General features: G+C 47.5%; 1 protein-coding gene across 2 annotated transcripts in view; it reads left to right on the top strand.

Moving 5' to 3' along the window:
* The window catches only part of LOC140394444 (Golgi apparatus membrane protein TVP23 homolog A-like), a 78,800-nt gene that overhangs the window by 63,505 nt on the left and 3,246 nt on the right, over positions 1–12,049 (top strand). Inside the window, exon 7 of one of the 2 annotated variants that reach the window (XM_072481717.1) lies at positions 416–449. The exons of the other annotated variant lie outside the window; for it this stretch is intronic. Coding sequence (XP_072337818.1) covers positions 416–442 — 27 coding nt within the window. The 3' untranslated portion in view covers positions 443–449. The remainder of the gene's footprint in view (positions 1–415; positions 450–12,049) is intronic. 2 annotated transcript variants of the gene reach the window in all.

The following is a 12,049-nucleotide window of genomic DNA, read 5'->3' as shown; positions in this document are numbered from 1 at the left end:
AGGATGAAGGACAGGAAATGCGTGCACATGGTGAGCCAGCTGTCTCCCATTTGTCACATTGGTGTAGACAGAAATAAGGCGTCCAGCATCCCCACCTGAAATAGGCATTCACAGGTGCAAAATTAGGTTGCCCTGAATACAGCTGCCGACTGATTGGCTGTGTTCAGGAAGGCCAGGTGACCTAACTGGCAGCCCTTAAAGAGGTCGCTGAAGATTGCCACCAATGAGGTAATTTTGTAGGATGTAATTCCATGGAGGATCCATTCATGTCCTTCCCTGATTTTTATTGGTGTTTGCGTTCTATTCTGAAAATCTTCCATTATGTGAAAATCTATGGCAAAGGATGTTACAGAAGATTGTGAACTCTCTTTTCTGTTCAGCTCGTGTCACACTAACTCCTGGTCATTTTTTTCAGTCGGACATCATATTTGGAGAGCTGTAAACTCCAGGTAATGCAATAGTGTTCACATCATACTTTCCTATAAGGTGAACCAGAGGGGCAGCTATTTTACAACAAAAAACGTACCTATCCAGTGTAATATAAATCCAGTTAAATGAGTATGGTATCTGTTAAATGACTAGTTAACTTTTAGTGGGAATATTAGGGTTGTTGAAAGATCAACGATCTTAAAGCATTGAGGATAATTCTTAGGGTGCTGTGAGGTTTACATAAGTTTGCTTCAGTGAAACCTATTGCATTGAACAAACAAGGTCTGCTTTGCATAAGGTCTTATTTTCCACTGTTTAGGAAGGGTTGAAGGAGTGAGTTTTAAAATTTGCATTAATCTATGCTCCATCTTGTGTGTTGTCCTTAATATCCTTGCTTTCACATTCTTCTGTGCGGAGAACGGTAAGGAAAATAGAGGGTGCCCCGGTTCCCTCCCACAGTCCAAAGATGCGTAGGTTAGGTGGATTGGCCATGCTAAATTGTCCAAAAAGGGTGCTTTCTGAATAAGACCCTGTATTGTAATATCACTGATCTATCCTTCCTCCACTATCTTGATATTCAGTCAGAGCAGTTTTTCTACAACGGCAATTCATAATCGAGAGATTGCTTCCAAATATTTTCCCGGTAAATGAGATCAACATTTTTAATGAAAAATAACAAGGTGGGTTTGCTATTGCTAAAATTTATTTTTTCCACATCTTTTATTGCTCTGAAAATCGCTAAACACAATGGGCGTCATTCTCCGACCCCTTGCCGGGTCGGAGAATGGCCGTTGGCCGCCGTGAATCCTGTCCCCGCCGAAGTCTCCGGTACCGGAGATTGGGCGGGGGCGGGAATCGGGCCGCGCCGGTTGGCGGGACCCCCCGCTCAATTCTCTGGCCCGGATGGGCGGAAGTCCCGCCCAGAAATTGCCTGTCCCGCCGGCGTAAATCAAAGCTGGTATTTACCGGCGGGACCAGGCGCCGTGGGCGGGCTCCGGGGTCCTGGGGGGGGGGGGGGGGGGCACGGGGCGATCTGACCCCGGGGGGTGCCCCCATGGTGGCCTGGCCCGCGATCGGGGCCCACCGATCCGCGGGCGGGCCTGTGCCGTGGGGGCACTCTTTCCCTTCCGCCTCTGTCACGGCCTCCACCATGGCGGAGGCGGAGGAGACTCTCCCCACTGCGCATGCGCGGGAAACTGTCGGCGGCCGCTGACGCTCCCGCGCATGCGCCGCATTTCCGCGCCAGCTGGCGGGGCACCAATCGCCATTTCCGCCAGCTGGCGGGGCAACAAACGCCATTTCCGCCAGCTGGCGGGGCGGAAATCCCTCCGGCGCCGGCCTAGCCCCTCAATGTTGGGCTCGGCCCCCAAAGATGCGGAGCATTCCGCACCTTTGGGCCGGCGCGATGCCCGTCTGATTGGCGCCGTTTTTGGCGCCAGTCGGCGGACATCGCGCCGTTGGGGGAGAATTTTGCCCAATGCATTATAGAAACGAAATATGAATTATATAATCATAGAATTTACAGTGCAGAAGGAGGCCATTCGGCCCATCGAGTCTGTATCGGCCTTTGGAATGAGCACCCCACTTAAGCCCACGCCTCCACCCTATCCCCGTAAACTCAGTAACACCACCTAACCTTTTTGGACACTAAGGGGCAATTTAGCATGGCCAATCCACCTAACCTGCACATCCTTGGACTGTGGGAGGAAACCGGAGCACCCGGAGGAAACCCACGCAGACACGGGGGGAAAGTGCAGGCTCCACACAGACAGTCACCCAAGGCCGGAATTGGACCCGGGTCCCTGGAGCTGTGAGGCAGCAGTGCTAACCACTGTGCTACCGTGCTGACATTCAAATGCTAACAGATTTAAAAAGCTAATCAGAGGGGATAGGGAACACTAGGAACTCGACAGGAAAGGGAGAAACCATACCTAGCTAGAAGATATGCTTTCCAGCCACAATACTACTCCCAACTTGTAATTAAGCTGGTAGCATGTTGAAAAGTGCTTCATCGGATTGTAATCCGAGATAAATTTACAAAACTTGAAGGAAACAATGCAAACATATTTTTAAGGGTATTTCAAAAGAGGGGAGTGAAGTTGAGAGGTTTAGGGAGGGAATTTCAGAGCTTTGGGCCTTTTTCCATTGATGGTGAGACTGCCAGTGCTGGGACAATGGGCCGGAAGCAAAACAGACCAACAGTAGAAGAACGCAGACTCCGTGGAGGGTTTGTGCAGATGCAGATTTTGGAGGGCTTATGGCCATGGAGGGATTTGAACATGAGGATAAGAACTTTGAAGAGCGCCAACGGTAGACGCAGATCAGCAAGTACAGGGGTACTGAGTGAGCATGGCCTTGGTGTGAATTATGATACTGGTTGAATAGTTTTGGATGAGCTCTGGTTTATGGAGGACAAGAGATGTGAGGCTGGTGAGACCAGCAGTAATACAATTGGGCATGGATGAGACTTTCAGCAGCAGCAGTGTTGAGGCAGTGGTGATCTGGAAATGAAAGTCGGCAGTCTTGGCGATGAGGATATCTGGTCATCAGCTCAGTTTGATCAAATATGATGTTGAGGTTTCTGACAGTCTGGTTCAGCCGGAGAGAGTGGCCTGGGAAGGGCATTGAATCTGGCAAGGGAACAAAGTGGTAGAGGCTGGAGACAATAGCTTCAGTCTTGCTTAATGTTTAATTGGAAAAAGTTTCTCTTTCTGTATATATTATTATTCTATGCAATTCTATTATTGGCACAGACTAGTTGAGCCCAATGATGACAAGATGTCAGACAAATTGGAGTCAGTGGAGGGGTTGAAAGAGGCAGTGGTGAAGTAGAGCAGAAATACATGTAGAACCTGACCGAATAAATAGGGCGGGGTGGGGGAAGGATGGATTCTTAAGAGGTAACTATGCGAGAATGGGAAGAGGAGTCAATTGATCCCCCTGTTGCCTATGGCTATGCATGAAAGAGTGAAACCAGATGAAGATAGTTCCATTCAGTTGGACGGCAGAGGTGTTGGAGGATGGTGTGGACGACCACAGTAAAGGTGGAGATGACATGAAGGGATAATGCGCTGTGACTAGTTGCAGTGGATGTCATTTGTGACTTTGGAGTAGCAGGAAAGATAGACATGCTGCAGAAATTTCCAGCCCCATCTCAGTGGGGACAGGGACAGGGTCTGGGCCAGGACTATAAAATGCGACAAGCCATTCAATAGCCCATTGACTTCTGCAGGACGGCAAATGTCCACCCATGGACTTTGGAGAGGAATGGGAGGTTGGAAATGGGGCCAACGTTTACAAGAACAGAGGTCAAGGATGGTTTTTCAGTAGGGTAGTGACCTCAGATTTGAATCTGTAAATGAATCATGAACTTTGTACGCATTCATTGCTGGATTGGAACTGCATTTTTTAAATTACTTCCATAATCGTGAATAGAAAATCAAGTAATTGGATGACTAATGTGGTTTCTAGAGCTTATGAAATGTCAATTCTTATTCATTCAGAAGTAACTGTCTTTTTCCAGTGAGCAGTGATGTATAACTAGTTTTGTACTGAATATCCTTCATACATACGGGGTAGAACCTAAAGATTGTCAAATGCAGAACAGCTATTTTTGTTGACTAATGTATTTTCTTTCATTTTAACTAATGCTATCAGTGCTGCTAAGGTAAGAAACAACAGTTTAAGTCATACTTATGTGGCTTAAAAGATTGCAATCACTGGGTACATATTCTTTGCATTTCCAGCAAACTTAAAAAACGTGGTCTGTAAATAATGGAACAATTTAATTGTTTAATCACTTGTCATGTCGATGTCTTCATCCACAAAATAACCTTGCCTTGATGTAGAATATCTTTTATCAGCTCAGTGACTTCAGTATGTGTGCAAGCTCTTATATTATTTCTTGAAGGCAGCAGTATCAAAGAACTGGGTTGTAATCCGCAGCCTAATTAACTATTTAATCTTTCTTAATTTTAACTTAAATCTTTGAAAAAAAATGTTATTTACAAGTGTTTTGCAGATTTTCTTCAAACCCATGTTGATTCTGGAATTTTTTCGTATCCTTATAAAAACTTAGAATAAAATTCTGTTCCATTATTTCACTGCAGAGGTATTTGGCAGCCAAATACCGAGGTTAATACTTGCCAACTAGCAACTTTTTTTTATTAGTGCAGACATTTATTACTTAAAGAGATAAGTTTTCCACATGCAATCACAGAAACAGACCAGAATGCGAATGGGCCTATAGATAGTTAAAAGCATCCCTGAGAAAACTTTAATAATAAATAACATGGGGTGAAAGTCGAGATGGTGAAATGCTATTAATGATAGGAAAATAAAAGGACACTTTTTTTCACTTTAAGTAGTCTGGTCAGAATGTTGTCTGGTTTATGTCACATTCCAGAGACTTGAGTACAACATCTTCTAGGCGGGTACTCAGCTGCTGCCTTAGGGAGTGTTGCACTGTCAGATGTGACTGATTTAGATGGGGCATTAAACAGTCTGTCCTCTGGCCATCCTTTGGCTAGCCAATGTGGTACCATTATTCAAGAAGAGAGGAAGGGATAAACCAACCAGTCTAACTTCAGTGGTGGAGAAACTATTGGAAGCAATTCTGAGAGACAGAATGAATCTGCATTTGGAGAGGCAGGGATTAATCAAGAACAGTAAGCATGGTTTTGTTAAGGGAAGGTCATGTTTGACCAACTTGATTGAATGTTTCAAAGAGGTGACCAGGTGTGTAGATGAGGGAAATGCATTTGACGTAGTCTACTTGGACCTCAGCAAGGCTTTTGATCAGATCACACATGGGAGACTGATAGCGAAGGTAAGAGCCCATGCGATCCAAGGAAATCTGGCAAATTGGATCCAAAATTGACTCAGTGGCAGGAAGCAGAGGGTGATGGTCGAGGGGTGTTTTTCTGATTGGAAGCCTGTGTCCTGTAGGGATCAGTATAGGACCCTTGCTGTTTGTGGTCTATATAAATGATTTAGATATGAATGTAAGAGGGTTGATCAATATGTTTGCCAATTTGTCGCTTTATGCAGATGACCTGTTGCTGTATGTGGCGGATCCAATGGAGGGGATGGTGGAGGTCATGCAGACTTTAAGGGAGTTTGGGGATTTTTTGGGCTATAAGCTTAATGTAGGGAAGAGCGAGCTTTTTGTAGTACAGGCAGGGGACCAAGAAAGGGGGATAGGCGATCTACCGCTGAGGAGGGCGGAGGGGACTTTTCGGTACCTGGGGATCCAGATAGCCAGGTGTTGGTGGGCCCTACATAAACTGAATTTGACGAGACTGGTGGAGCAGATGGAGGAGGACTTCAAAAGATGGGACATGTTACCGCTCTCGCTAGCGGGTAGAGTGCAGTCGGTCAAAATGGTGGTCCTTCCGAGGTTTCTCTTTGTGTTTCAGTGCCTTCCCATCGTGATCACCAAGGCCTTTTTTGAGAGGGTAGGCAGGAGCATTATGGGGTTTGTGTGGGCGAATAAGACCCCGAGGGTAAGGAGAGGGTTTTTGGAGCGGAGTAGGGACTGAGGAGGGTTGGCGCTACCGATTTTGGGGAGCTACTACTGGGCAGCAAATGTGGCGATGATCCGTAAGTGGGTGATGGAGGGAGAGGGGGCGGCATGGAAGAGGTTGGAGATGGCGTCCTGCAAAGGAACGAGTCTGGGGGCGCTGGTGACGGCACCGCTGCCGCTCTTGCCGTCAAGGTACACCACGAGTCCGGTGGTGGCGGCAACGCTAAAGATCTGGGGCCAGTGGAGACGGCACAGGGGTGCAATGGGAGCCTCGGTGTGGTCCCCGATCAGGGGTAACCACCAGTTTGTCCCGGGGAGGATGGACGGGGGGTTTCAGAGCTGGCATCGGGCGGGGATTAGAAGAATGGGGGACCTGTTCATTGATGGGACGTTTGCGAGCCTAGGGGCACTAGAGGAGAAGTTTGGGATACCCCCAGGAAATGCTTTCAGATACATGCAAGTGAGGGCGTTTGTGAGGTGGCAGGTGAGGGAATTCCCGTTGCTCCCGGCATAGGAAATTCAAGACAGGGTGATCTCGGGCGTATGGGTGGGAGAGGGCAAGGTGTCGGCAATATACCAGGAGATGAAAGAAGAGGGGGAGGCGTTGGTAGAGGAGCTGAAAGGTAAATGGGAGGAGGAGCTGGGGGAGGAGATTGAGGAGGGGCTATGGGCTGATGCCCTAGGGAGGGTTAATTCCTCCTCCTCGTGTGCCAGGCTTAGCCTGATACAATTTAAGGTGGTTCACAGAGCGCACATGACGGGGGCGAGGCTGAGTAGGTTCTTTGGGGTAGAGGACAGATGTGGGAGGTGCTCAGGAAGTCCGGCGAACCATGTCCATATGTTTTGGTCATGCCTGGCACTGGAGGGGTTCTGGAGGGGAGTGGCGGGAACAATATCTAAGGTGGTGAAAGCCCGGTACAAGCCAAGCTGGGGGCTAGCACTATTTGGAGCAGTGGATGAGCCGGGAGTGCAGGAGGCGAAAGAGGCCGACATTTTGGCCTTTGCGTCCCTAGTAGCCCGGCGAAGGATCTTGCTAATGTGGAAGGAAGCGAAGCCCCCCAGCGTGGAGGCCTGGATAAATGACATGGCTGGGTTCATTAAGCTGGAGAGGATAAAGTTTGCCTTGAGAGGGTCTGCGCAGGGGTGCTACAGGCAGTGGCAACTGTCTCGCGGAGCGTTAGATGAAGGTCGGCCAGCAGCAGCATCAACCCGGGGGGGGGGGGGGGGGGGGGGGGATGTCTTGGGGGGGGGGGTCTGCCTGGGGGTATTTGAGCAAGAGAACACATGAAAGATCTGGAAAACTGGCATGGACGGGAGGAATTCAGTGTACAAAGCTCTGTAACATATCGTTTTACCATGTTTATATCTTGCTATGTGTGTTTTCTTTCTATTTTGTTACGAGGGGGGTGGGGTTTTTGTTTGTAAGGGTGAAAAATTGTGTTAAAAAACTTCAATAAATATATTTTTTAAAAAATAATAAGTTTGCCAATTGTACAAAAATTGGTGGGGTGGTAAATAGTGAGGAAGTCAGCCTTGGATTACAGGAGGATATAGATGGGCTGGTCAGATGGGCTGATCAGTGGCAAATGGAATTCAATCCGGATAAGTGTGAGGTGATGCACGTGCAGGACAAACAAGGCTGGGGAATACATGTTAAACGGCAGGATCCTGGGAAGCACGGAATATCAGAGGGACCTTGGTGTGCATGTACACCGGTCCCTTAAGGTAGCAGAGCAGGTGGATACAGTGGTTAAGAAGACATATGGGTATACTTGCGTTTATGAGCTGAGGCATAGAGTTTAAGAGCAGGGAGGTTATGCCGGAACTGTACAAACGTTGGTTAGGCCACAGGTAGATTATTGTGTGCAGTTATGGAATCCATATTATAGGAGGGATGTGATAGTACTGGAAAGGGTGCAGAGGAGATTTACCAGGATGTTGCCTGGGTTGGAGAGATTTAGTTATGAAGAGAGACTGGATAGACTTGGATTGTTTTCCTTGGAGCAGAGGAGACTATGGAAGCAGGGGGGGGGGGGGGGAAACAACATGATTGAGATGTATAAAATTATGAGGGGCATAAATAGAGTAGACAAGAACAAACATTTCCCCTTGGTAAAGGGGTCAATGACCATGGGGCATAGATTTAAGGTAAGGGGCAGGAGGTGTAGAGGGGATGTGAGGAAAAACATTTTCACCCAGAGGCTGGTGGGAGTCTGGAGCCCGCTGCCTGAAAGGGTGATGGAGGCAGAGACCCTCATAACATTTAAGAAGTCTTTAGATGTTCACTTGTGCTCCCAGGGCATACAAAGCTATGTGCCAAGTGCTGGAAAAAGGGTGTAGAATGGTTAGGTTGTTGTGTTTGACCGGCGCAGACACGATGGGCTGAACGTCCTTTCCTGTGCCGTATGATTCAATGGCTCTATGACTCTCGGGTAAAAGATCCCAGGCGATTTGAAGAGCAGTGATTTCCTCAGTTCTGTGACCAATATTTATCCCTCAGCCAACACTGAAAACTTGATTATCTGTCCGTTTTCACATTGCTGCTAATGGCACCTTACTGTGCACAAACTGACTGTTACATTCTGTATATTTACAACAGTGAATACATCTCAAAAGTGCTTCTGTAGCTGCAAAGCTGCTTGGGATTAACTAAGCATTGTAGAAATATCCTTGAGGTTTACACCTTCCCGACAGCGAAACTACCCTACTTATAGTGATTTAAAATGTGTTACCAGTGACCAAAAAAGCAGCCTCCATTCTTCCAAGCAACGAGTGGAGTGATGTTTGTATTTACACATGGGTAGAGTGCTTCCCCAATGATGGGAGGATGATTGAGTATTTTGAAATTGTTTTAGTCCGAAACTGCTGAGGTGGTCATGACTTTAAATTTTACCATTATGGCCACTGATGGAAAAGCGAGCGTTGGAAGTAAAATTGCATTGTTAACAGAATCTGAATTGTTAACTAATTTGGCTTCTGATGGGACATGGAGGAGCAATTAGTTCTAAGTGCTTTGCATGTAACAGCAGCAACCTTGCCAGTGTCATAGTGATTGAGGTGATCTCTGAATCAGTTTTATTACCAGTACCGTTTTACCCACAGTTTAAAATGACTTCTGTCGGGAAAGACTGTATCATCAAAACATTTGTGGAAAAGAGTGTTGATCACATTTGACTTGAATTCAGTTCTCTTGTCAGCAGATATTGCGTGGGCATTGTAGAATTGAAATAAAAATGAAAATTGCTTATTGTCACAAGTAGGCTTCAAATGAAGTTACTGTGAAAAGCCTCTAGTCGCCCATTCCGGCACCTGTTCGGGGAGGCTGGTACGGGAATTGAACCGTGCTGCTGGCCTGCTTTTGTCCGTTTTAAAAGCCAGCTCTTTAGCCCTGTGCTAAACCAGCCCCTAACGAATTGATAACGTATGTACTGTAACTGCACTAACCTAGTTTTCATGTATTTTTGAATTCATTGAAAAGTTAATTTAAGAAATACAAAATGAAGTCAAATAAATTGGGCAAGAAGAACAAAATTCAGCATTGTGACTTCATCTGTGTTTCTTTCCTTAACTTTCAAAGTTCGTAGTTTAAATGAAGTTAGATTAATGCAAAATTAGATTAATACAAATGTTGCATCTTAATGGTAACAGACTGCCTGTGTCTTGAAGGGAAAATTCTGAGTATCGTAAATTCCAGATTAATCATTACCAGAATCCTCACAACTAAATATAGTCTGTTTGGCTGTAGGTTGATGCTGTATTTCGAACAAACATTTCTGACAAAAATAGATAAACAGTTGTCTGTTTGCCTGCAACATTTTTTTATTTATTAAAGATATCAATCATGGGAGAAATATCTTAGATGTGTATTATAAACTGGCATCCGCTTGCTCCTAATGGGCTCACCTCATTTTAACCATTAGACTGCCAGCAGAGGAGTTTTTAAGCTCCTTATAATTAAAAAGATGAAACAAACAATTAATAGAATCTCTTGCAAAGTGTCCTGATGCGAGATGAAAACCTTTGGCATATCTGTTTTTGCAGCAATACTCAAGAATCTCCGGCACTGAGTTCAGATCCCAGGAGAAATAAATCTAGTATCTGAACAATTAGAACCAGAAAAATGCAAGTAGTTTTTTGCGCAAAGTACGGACTTTAGTTATGCTTCTTACTTATTATAAATTCCATTTACCATTACTTCTGTTTGACAAAATAGAAAGTTGAGTGTAAACTTCAACTGTTAAACTTCTGCCTGCTGAATTCTACTTGCACATCTTGAAAATCAGCCTCTGGATGAGCTTCGAAAGTTGTGTAATTTTCAACTAGCCACGTCTTGGCATTCTCGAGATGCAGACAGACGTCAGGGTAAGCTGCATAGTATGTACGAAAATACAAATTTGCCATATAGGTCCAGAAAACAATTATCAAGGCAAATGGCCATTATTACAAGGGAATTGGAGTGGTCAGAGAAGGAAGTAGTGCCACAATTGTATGGAGTTTTGGAGAGACCATGGGCGAAATTCTCCCCAAACGGCACGATGTCCGCCGACTGGCGCCCAAAACGGCGCCAATCAGACGGGCATCGCGCCGCCCCAAAGGTGCGGAATGCTCCGCATCTTTGGGGGCCGAGCTAGGCCGGCGCCGGAGGGATTTCCGCCCCGCCAGCTGGCGGAAACGGCCTTTGTTGCCCCGCCAGCTGGCGCGGAAGACATGTCAGGGCGGCACATGCGCGGGAGCGTCAGCGGCCGCTGACAGTTTCCCGCGCATGCGCAGTGGGGAGAGTCTCTTCCGCCTCCGCCATGGTGGAGACCGTTGCGAAGGCGGAAGGGAAAGAGTGCCCCCACGGCACAGGCCCGCCCGCGGATCGGTGGGCCCCGATCGCGGGCCAGGCCACCGTGGGGGCACCCCCCGGGGTCAGATCACCCCGCGCCCCAGGACCCCGGAGCCCTCCCGCGCCGCCTTGTCCCGCCGGTAAATAGGTACTTTAATTTACGCCGGCGGGACAGGCAATTTATCGGCGGGACTTCGGCCCATCCGGGCCGGAGAATCCAGCGGGGGGGCCCGCCAACCGGCGCGGCCCGATTCCCGCCCCCGCCGAATATCCGGTACCGGAGACTTCGGCAACCGGCGGGGGCGGGATTCACGGCGGCCAACGGCCATTCTCCGACCCGCTGGGGGGTCGGAGAATGACACCCCATACCTGCAGTTTTCGTATCCATATCAAAGAAAGGATATAATTGTGTTGGAGGTGATAAAGCAAAGGCTTACTAGACTGATACCTGGATGAGAATGTTTTTTTATTTTTTTCCAATTACGGGACAATTCAGCGTGGCCAATCCACCTAACCTGCACATCTTTGGGTTGTGGGGGTGAGACCCACGCAGTCACGGGGAGAATGTGCAAACCCCACACGGACAGTGACCCAGAGCCGGGATCGAACCTGGGACCTCGGCGCCGTGAGGCAGCAGTGCTAAACACTGCGCCACCTATGATGAAAGGCTGAGCAAATTGGGCACATAATCTCTGGAGTTTTGAATGGGGATAATCTCATTGCTACAAATGGAATTCTGAAAGGGCTTGATAGGCACACACAGGGGGCGGGATTCTCCGTAATGCCGGCCCCCGGGGGTTCCCGACGGCCTGGGGCTGCCCCACAATGGGAAACCCCATTGATCAGCCGGCTTAACGGAGAATCCCGCCGGCGTGGCGGGGCGGAGAATCCAGCCCAGGTTGTTTCCCCTGGCTGGGGAATCCAGAACACGGGTTGGGCGGGGGGGCAGTTTCACGATAAGGTATTGACATTTAGGACTGAGATGAGAAATTCTTGACTGGGTTTGTGAATCTTGGAATCCTCCACCTCAGAACATTGTGCATACCCTCTGGTTGAGTACATTCAAGGCTGTAATAGATTGTTGGGGATTATGGGGAGTGGGCAGAAAAATAACTTTGAGGCAGAAGATCAGCCATGATCAGGAATGAATGACAAAGCCGGCTCGAAGGACCATGTGCTTTACTCCTGTTCCCGATTCTTTGTTATGTAAAGTGACCAGGATTAATGAGAACGGTATCAATGGAATAGGGGTTGATCTCAGGAGATCA

Source organism: Scyliorhinus torazame, chromosome 17 (genome assembly GCF_047496885.1).
Source record: "Scyliorhinus torazame isolate Kashiwa2021f chromosome 17, sScyTor2.1, whole genome shotgun sequence".
NCBI classification, from domain to species: Eukaryota; Metazoa; Chordata; class Chondrichthyes; order Carcharhiniformes; family Scyliorhinidae; genus Scyliorhinus; species Scyliorhinus torazame.
The sequence above is the reverse complement of the archived record's forward strand: the minus strand, read 5'-3'. Positions and strand labels throughout refer to the sequence as shown.